Source organism: Oncorhynchus masou, chromosome 11 (genome assembly GCF_036934945.1).
Source record: "Oncorhynchus masou masou isolate Uvic2021 chromosome 11, UVic_Omas_1.1, whole genome shotgun sequence".
Taxonomy (NCBI): domain Eukaryota; kingdom Metazoa; phylum Chordata; class Actinopteri; order Salmoniformes; family Salmonidae; genus Oncorhynchus; species Oncorhynchus masou.
Window position 1 is genome coordinate 15,135,140 of NC_088222.1, and position 9,490 is coordinate 15,144,629.

A 9,490-nucleotide genomic window follows, 5' to 3' on the forward strand; every position below is an offset into this window, starting at 1 on the left:
CTCTAAGAAACACATGGTTATTAGAATATTATGAGCTAGTTGGGTATCCTGCACCATTCTCTAAGAAACATATGGTTATTAGAATATTATGAGCTAGTTGGTATCCTGCACCATTCTCTAAGAAACACATGGTTATTAGAATATTATGAGCTAGTTGGGTATCCTGCACCATTCTCTAAGAAACACGTGGTTATTAGAATATTATGAGCTAGTTGGGTATCCTGCACCATTCTCTAAGAAACACGTGGTTATTAGAATATTATGAGCTAGTTGGGTATCCTGCACCATTCTCTAAGAAACACGTGGTTATTAGAATATTATGAGCTAGTTGGGTATCCTGCACCATTCTCTAAGAAACACATGGTTATTAGAATATTATGAGCTAGTTGGGTATCCTGCACCATTCTCTAAGAAACACATGGCTATTAGAATATTATGAGCTAGTTGGGTATCCTGCACCATTCTCTAAGAAACACATGGTTATTAGAATATTATGAGCTTGTTGGGTATCCTGCACCATTCTCTAAGAAACATATGGTTCTCAGAACTGGGCTCTCTTTCTCTTATTTTTTATTTAACCGTCATTTAACTAGGCAAGTCAGTTAAGAACAAATTCTTATTTACAATGACAGCCTAGGAACAGTGGGCCTTGTTCGGGGGATGAATGAGAGATTTTTTACCTTGTCAGCTTAGGGATTCAATCTTGCAACCTTTCGGTTACTAGTCCAATGCTCTAACCACTAGGCTACCTGCCACCCCAGTCTTCACTAGTCCGACCATCATTATAAATAATAATTTGTTCTTAAATGACTCACCTGGATAAATAAAGGTTAAATAAAAATAAAACAAACTCTCTCCCCTCTCTCTCTACCCCCCCGCTCCCAGCTTGTTAACTGTAAATACATCCCCTGCCAGTGTGATGTATAGTGTGGTCTGTTGTGTGGGTGTAAGTCAGACCGCACTCCCCTGCTATCCCACCCTCTATCCCCCTTGTGTTGTTTAGATTCCTCGGGCCGACTCAAATGTGCGTCCCAAATATCACCCTATTGCTTATATATTACCCTATTGCCTATGTAGTGCGCTATTTTTGACCAAAACCCTATGCACCCAGGTCAAAAGTAGTGCACTATATAGGGAATAGGGTGCCATTTGTGACACACTTTCAGACCCTGGGCCTGAGCCTGATGAACTTCCATCGGCCAGCCCCATCCCAGCCCCTGGCTACCAGGCTGTCTGTTTACCCAGCTCTCCCTTTGTTTACTGCCACAGAACAGATACATTCACCACTGTCACTCTGTCACAATGGATGGACACTCTGATCCTCCCAGAAAGAGAGAGTGAGTAGGGAGGGGGAGAAGGGCTGGGGGGGAGAGAGACAGAGAGAGAGACAGGGAGAGAGAGAGACAGGGAGAGAGAGAACGAGAGACAGGGAGAGAGAGAACGAGAGACAGGGAGAGAGAGAAAGAGAGACAGGGAGATGGAGACAGGGAGAGAGAGAGACAGAGAGGCAGGGAGAGAGAACGAGAGGCAAGGAGAGAGAGAACGAGAGACAGGGAGAGAGAGAACGAGAGACAGGGAGAGAGAGAAAGAGAGACATGGAGAGAGAGAGAGAGAGAAACAGACTCAGAGAGACCGGGTGAGAGAGAGAAAGAGAGACAGGGAGAGAGAGTCAGATAGATAAAGAGACAGGGTGAGAGAGAGAAAGAGAGACATGGAGAGAAAGAAAGAGAGTCAGAGAGAGAGGGAGTGAACTTCTTGAGAATTTCAGACTACCAATTTTCTCTCATAAATGGATCCATTAAAACCATATTAAAACTTAAAAGCGATGCATGAATTAGTTAATGGGGAATTTTTGCTTTTGAATGTCAAAAAGTCTCATGTGCTTCTGCAAGTTTTGCAAGAAAATATAATGAGGACTGAATTAGAACCAGTTAGGGCCTGTATTAATTCACCATCCCAAAGACGAAAAATAGATAATTTCACGATTCTTTTAAGGCGAGGTTGGAGGAGGGCAGCTAAATTCAGGAGAAAGCCCCAACCGAGATTAGCACAAATTAGACTTCAGCTACTTGAAGCGCTGAGTCCAGGCCGACTGACTGAGGGTGTCCACTTACAGACATGATACAGAAGCATCTTTCTTGTTGTCTTATCAAGTCCAGATAGGACCGTCTCTCTTCCAGAAATAACTCCTTCAACTGTCTCAGAAAAGTGAGAGAAAATAGGATTCAGACCTTACAGTGGAAGTCAAGAAGTTTGTGCTTCGTTGCTTGTATGCATATTTATAAGAGTACTAGAAAATGTATAAAATGTGACATAAATGATTGTGTAAATTGACAGTTGATGATCATAGGTAACAATAACATACACATATATTCCTTCCTTTCTTTCCTTCTCATTCCGCATGCTCTAGGAATAAAACACCATACAAACACCAGGTAAGGTGGGATACAAGATCTGGTTGTTGAGACGCTTTTCATGTTCCTAGTTTCATGTAATGCTCTCCTTTAGAAAATGATTAGTGAATCTAATGGGAAATTTAGTGCAGGCTGCTTTGGGGTTATGGAATAATCAAGATATCATACACAAAAATTGCAATTCTCTTTGGGCAAGTAGATGTTTCTGACTTTCATAAACCAGTGTGCAGATCACATCTCAACTGTAAAATACTATATTGATTGAATGGATCATGTGAATTCTTGAATAAAATGTATTTCCACAAGTGTTTACACTGTGGAAATCCCCCTGTCTGGGAGGATTTTGAGTGAACAGGAGAGAGATCAGTCTACCCATGCATGACTCCATCTACATACTGTAGGATTGTAAAGTGTCCTGGGTGTAATCCTAGGCAACTTCAATCCGTTACAAGCTCAACAGTGGATTTTCACTTCCCAAACATACTGGTACATCCCACCACAACATTTACTGCATGCACACACACAAACACACACACGCACAGTCATGAACACACCTCATCTAATCTCAGAGCTTCTCAGAATCATCTCATGATTGCGTGTAGAGTCATTGAATCAGGCCCAGCATGCCAGTGGGGTGCAGGAAATAGACTAGAGGAAAGACATTATCTCTGAGGAAGTACCATGGATTAAAGTCTTGTTCTGAACTGTGGGGGTCCTCCTCACCAGCCTTGCGGAAGCTCACTACTATTGGTTCACTGGAAATCCCATTTTATCTGGATCAGCTGTGACGCCATCTCCATTATGAAGACCAGACTTCGTTAAAATAGTGAGGAGATTGTAAGGATGTTTGTGGGGATAGTTGAAGGCCACAATAAAGAGAAAGTGTTATCCTCTTATGAGATCTAGTCAGGACCTATCTAGACTGATCCAGAGACTGCTGGGTATTGAGCTTCTATACCCTCCCGGGGTCAGCAGGCATTGGTTGGGGACAAGGAGAGCCAGGAGGACCGGGAGCAGAGGCAGACAGGCAGCCAGCCAGGCTAGTGGAAGCTCACAAAGACAGACAGGAGCAGCTCAATAAATCACTGTGTTGGATAGAGGGATTAGTCCAGGGCAGTTAGCTACCATCTCTTTACCAGCAACTCAATCCCATAATCACATACATAGAAAGGCAACACCATATGTCAACACCAACATGTCAATTTATATGCGTGAATCTCCATTGCTCTACAGGGCATTTCTCGGATCCTTTCTCAAATGCTTTTCAGCCCAGGACTGGGCCTAATCTGTCTCAGAGAAACTGACCCTTGTCACTAAGAAAATAAATATAGATGCTGTTTTAGCACAGAAATGTGCAGTTACTTGTCTGGTATTGACGGAGCAATACACTTTAATTTCACTGCCATTTGGGTTTTGATGGTGATTGGAAGGCTCTCTTATGATCATCATCTGGTTTTGGGTTCGTCTGATACAACATTCATTTGTATACTCACATGGTACACACTACACAGGGAGAGCCGTTAGTGGTTTTGGGTTCTTCTGATCTGCGGCTGTCTGAGCAAACTTTCAATTGTATAATCAAACCTAATTTTGGGTCTGTCTGCGTCTGTCCTTCTTGTCTGTTTGTCTGTATACTCAGACCTGGTACACACTACACAGGGAGAGCCATCAGTGGTTTTGGGTTTGTCTGGCTGAGGCTGATTGAACCAACATCCAGTTGACCTGGTAGACAGAGGAAGAGTCAGGGAAGGAGAGCCATCAGTGAACTGGGAGCCATCAGGAAATTCCCACTACTGCCAGCTACACCCCATCCCCCCAGAGAAAAGAGCTCTAGCTATGTCTCTTTCTAAAGAGTGTTCAACAGCTGACACCTCTACCTGTTCAGTCTGTTACAGTGGAGAAGCAGGAAGAGGACCTTCAGTCCTGACATGGGGAAAGCAGCACAGAGACTAGTCAAGTTTCATTCATATGAAAGTCCACTTTATTCTCTCTCCGTGCATCACGACTCAACGCCCCATTTAATGTGTGTTCTGTTTTGTAGAATCTAGGAAAGAGATAAAACAGCAAAATAGAGCTGTGAGTGGTCATTGTGTTTTAGACCTGGCTCACAGAGACAATGCATTTGCATTGCAAAACCAATCAATAGGAAGTTACTTTGTTCAATCGTGTGGTAATTGCCACTTTTAAAAATTGAGATTGAATGCTTTAAACATATTTTTCATTTTGAAATCCAGCCTCATGAATCATATATTAAAGGGGCAAACCACAGTTGAAACAAAATAACTGTCCCCCACTATTTTGGGAAATGAAGGATGGGGCTGGAGAAATGTAACCACTTAAATTCATACAGAGTTATGTCTAAAACAAGCTATCTTGGGTTCTGGTATGGTACGACAGTTGAACGAAAATGAATTAATAGACCAGTAAGAGTCCCAAACCTCTCGTTTGCACATATCCTAACATATAGAATAATTTAAATGGATCTGTTGCTGTACATCCACCACAAATAACTATGGCAGTTAATTATACCTAGATAGGTAAACTATCCAACTACATGTGCTATTGGCAACCTTATCCATACCAGATTATTAATATGGACGCAGAAGTAGAAGTCAATATCACGTTATGAGATTTTTAATGACACGAACACATTCAATTCCCATCACAGCCAATTGAAAAAAACTTTTGACCAGAGCAATGACTATTAACACAACAACTTGGAACATCAACACTGGTGATCGATTGAGGGGTCTAATTGTTTATTTTAGATAAGGGAAGACGGGAAAGGTCAACAATCACAGGTCGTTCCGGCTTTATCAAACTGTCCGTGTAGATAGGAACAGCAACCAGGTGTTTGAACTGCAAATACAACCAATAAGATAACTAAAACAGAACTTGGTTCAAAAGTGACACTTTGTTTCTGTTGAGAGTACACGTAACAGTTAATGCAATAAAATTGGTCACAATGTGTACTACCAACCAGAAACAAACATACGTCATCACACTCCATTTGTAAAACAGAGTACAACATAGGACACGTTGAATGATTGACATGTTCAAAACACGTATTCATCAAGTCTAGAAAGATTGCGAATAGAAAGCACAATATCAAATATTTTCCATTAAAATCTTATGTACAGCATCCTTCACATTTACACATTTTAACACAGCAACCTGTAGTTCCGACTTCCACTGGAAGGAAATTTCATTTCAGTACGTCGCCCAAAAACCAGGAGTAATTTCATGAGGCCTTTGAGGCTGAAATCCATTGGGTCTCATTCACCCGTAGCTTCTCAAGCAAACAAAACCAAAAACATTAGTCCTAGACACAGGAAGTACTTGGTCTGCAGCGTTCGGACACCCGTTGAACGAAACCAGCGGACTTCCTGGTCCTCGTCTGAAAGAAAAATGAGAGGGGGGGGAGAACCCCCCAGCAAACATCACGAATAAAAGGAGACTGAAATGGAAAGAGATGAGAAAGAAGGAACTGTAGCACAAATAAAGTGGACTGACAAATGAAGGAATGTGAATGGGGGAAATGGGGCCGTTGGCACATCGTCAGACCTGAAAACCCAGCCTCTCTGTAGCCTCTGAATAATCTTTTGTAGGTTCTCAGGGCAGAGCCACTGCCTGTGATGATCTACAGAAACCCATTCTGCTGCCCAGTGAGGTGCAAATGTGTTTTCTCATCCCCCATTCACAGCCAAACTGGTGCCACCTCTGATAATACCTTTCCCTGTGTTACTCTCAAAGGCCTTGCAAAAGACACCCGGTAGACCACTCCTATTTTATCAACACAAACCAAGTCTGGTCTGATATGAACAGAGACAAATGGTGCTTTTGAGTAAGTAGACCTAAGCTGGAGGTTAAACATGTTAGCTAATACCCAACATCTTCCTCTTATCAGAGGATAAAATATGATTCAGACACTGAGTGACATTTTGGAGAGTGAAAAAGCAGAACATCTAGCAAAGTATCATAAAGTGCATTCTTACCACAGTCCTCATGGAACACCTGAGGGAAACAGTGCATGACCCCATATCCACACCTGCAGTATGAGCAGCCTTTCTGAACCCACACGCCATGGGGAATGGTACCACAGCTCCTGTAAGCACAAAAGGGACAGGGCAGAGAGAGATACATGTCAATATAGGCTAGATACATTACTTTTAGACTTCAAACTTAAATTACCTGACTCGTTGGTCGTATTCACAGCTCCGGCCAGTAAAATGTGGTGGGTATGCGCAAAAACTTCCCAAGATGCAGGTCCCGCCATTCCTACAGCAGTTACGAATTTAGGCTTCAAACTTAAATTAAATTACCTGACTCGTTGGTCGTATTCACAGCTCCGGCCAGTAAAATGTGGTGGGCATGCGCAAAAACTTCCCAAGATGCAGGTCCCGCCATTCTTACAGCAGTTTCGACTCTGCTTTGCACCTTTAAAATGAGAGAAGGACATGGGGTAGAAGTTTAATATGGATGATCTGAGTGTTGTTGTATTACACTCAGCCCCAGGGTGTGTTCAGAACATTATGCAACAATCAGAACATATACCAAGTAGAATAAACATGTAAAATAAGTAACCATGCCAGTTCTATTAATTAAATTGTTATCTGCAACGTTCCATAATGTTTGCCTACTAAAATGGCCATAGCCTGAAGACTAAGAAACTGCCCAGCTGTCTGGAAGCACAGTTAACACTTTCCTACAGAGACATGTTTTCAATCACTGCGTAATAAGAACACTTGGCCTACGTTTGTGTGAAATAAGACAACAAAAAACATCGATGCAGGATGACGAATGCGTGACAAAAAGCAAGACGGGTGAATTAATTCACCCAAGGTCAAGCTCAAACTCATTGCTGTGAGTTTATGGAGGCCATGAGAGGTTGATTTCAGTCATTTTACGCGATCAATGCCCAACTTACTTCCAGTGAGGCCGATGAATGGTAGGACAGAGGCCGCATCGCGATGTTTCCTGTCCACAGTAGGAGAGTTCATCTCATTGAACTGATTCAAGTAATCAGCGTGTTGGCTCGGCTTTCCATAGTCCACCGTTTTGGTCAATACCTCTATGGTTTTGGTGCATTCAGCTCCTTCACAGCCTTGGACATAAGAAAACATTTTATAAATAAATGAAGGTTAATATTTTAGGTATAACGTGTAAGCCGTTTCAGATGAGTAAACTAAGGCCAGATGCAACATATTGACATACCTGATCCAATTGTAATGGCCTCGCAGGCAACAGCTATTGAGAGCAAAACCCTAAAATACATGAAGGGGGAAATATTAAATGTTAAAATAAATCTAGTCATTTTTTAAACTTAAAAAAAGAAAGAAATTACAACATATTTTACCCAACCAATTAATCAATCAATCCATAGACTTACCTGAAAAGTTGACTCAAATTCATTTTATTTTCCCGGACAAAATGAACTTCCAAAGTCACCAGAGGTTGCTAACAATACAAGCTCGCATGCAGAAGGCTTCTTCTAAGCCTATTGCAACAGGCTAAAGTAAACAGTTAGCTCGCAAGTGATACTCGACTGCTCCCCTCTTCTGTTCCAAGTCATCAAGCTCTGTATTCCAGAGGAGCCGATACTCAGGAGGAAAGCATCCAATATTGTGGCGACCCTCCCGAAAGGCCTCACTCAAACACCCGGCCCTGATAGTCAATTTGCACCTATTTGCTCCGCCCCCTCCGGTTCCATACACATACATGAGATCACACCCACCTCCGGAATCTCGACATGCAAATGACGGAGCGCTCCTCTGTGAAGGTAAAGCTCGAGTTTCTGATTATAATGTAGGACGGAGATTTGTAATGTAACAACAAAAATCTAGCACGCACATTGGAAACACCCAGAGCGCACGCAATGTAGTTGGTGAAAAATAGGATTTTAGCATGTTTGGTCTGCATAAGAAAAAATATATACCAGTCACCCACACACAAAATATTTACTAGTCACCCACACAACGAGGAACTTGGCTTCTAAAAGCCACACCACTTGTGCTTAGGTGAAAACGGTGGTCTGACCTCCTCAACAATTGTATTCCATCATAGGCCTATATCTTTATATCTCATGCAATAGTATCTGATTGCTTGCTGGAGATATATAGAAATATTTCAGAACATTTCTGCACCAGTCATAAACCATTACTCCCTCCCACCATCCCACCCCCCACATACAACAGTCTACTGAGAAACATTCAGTTGTGCGCAGTGTTTCAGACATGGCTTCAACTAGGCTGCACTTGAACTGCTATTACAGTTTTCTGTGGGGTCATCTAGGGTCACCTTCTCATCCTTTTTCCATACATCCTAAAGGGCATACTATTCCCTATAAAGTGCACTATTATTTTTTTTTTTACCAGAGTCTTATGCGTCCTGGTGAAAGGTAGTGCGCTAAAACCAAAAATAGCATGCCAAATGGGCCTCATTCATAGCAGTCCTAATGTCCCACTAAACCTTGGACTAATAACTCAAGGCTACTTCTCTTTGAGCCAGCAACTGATTTACATGTAGGCCAGTAGTGGACTAGCGGTTGTTGATTGAAATCAAAAGAAGTTAACAATGTGGAGTTTTGATAATGTGAAGACGTCAACTTGTCCCAAATGACACCCCATTTCCTTATTTAGTGAATTAATTCTGACCAGAGCCCACAGGAAAACTAGTGGACTGTATAGAGAATAGAGTGCCATTTGGGATGCACTCTTGCTGGAGATTTGTCATATGAAGACATATTTTGTGTTGCCGTTGCCTCACTTCATTTAGGCCTTTTACTCCTCCTTGGGCATGGGACATTGACAACCGTTTTCCTGCATATCCAGCCCTTGTGATGCCTTTAAGATCCCTAATATTCTCCCTGCGTTGCAGAGATGAAGATGAGTCTGTCATGGAACGCAATCTCCAGAAGGCAGGAGATTGGCTACAGTGGCACTCTCTCATGAAAGCCTTCCATTAGGAATGAAGAGGATTAGTAAGCAAGGAAGTTGCAATAACAGCCAGTCATGCTCCCCCATATATCTCAGCTGGAGAAGACGCAGGAAGATGATAGGTAGTTAGTAAATCAGGGA

General features: G+C 42.2%; 1 protein-coding gene across 1 annotated transcript; it reads right to left on the reverse strand.

Annotated features, from left to right (window-relative positions):
* Positions 1–5,707: 5,707 nt before the first annotated feature.
* On the reverse strand, positions 5,708–7,826 carry tdgf1 (teratocarcinoma-derived growth factor 1). The gene is made up of 6 exons (XM_064977043.1): positions 7,804–7,826; positions 7,629–7,678; positions 7,342–7,518; positions 6,737–6,851; positions 6,410–6,519; positions 5,708–5,811 (listed from the first exon to the last, which is right to left on the reverse strand). Exons 1-6 carry the CDS (start codon positions 7,824–7,826, stop codon positions 5,708–5,710), a joined length of 579 nt encoding a protein of 192 aa, XP_064833115.1.
* Between the last annotated feature and the right edge of the window lie 1,664 nt (positions 7,827–9,490).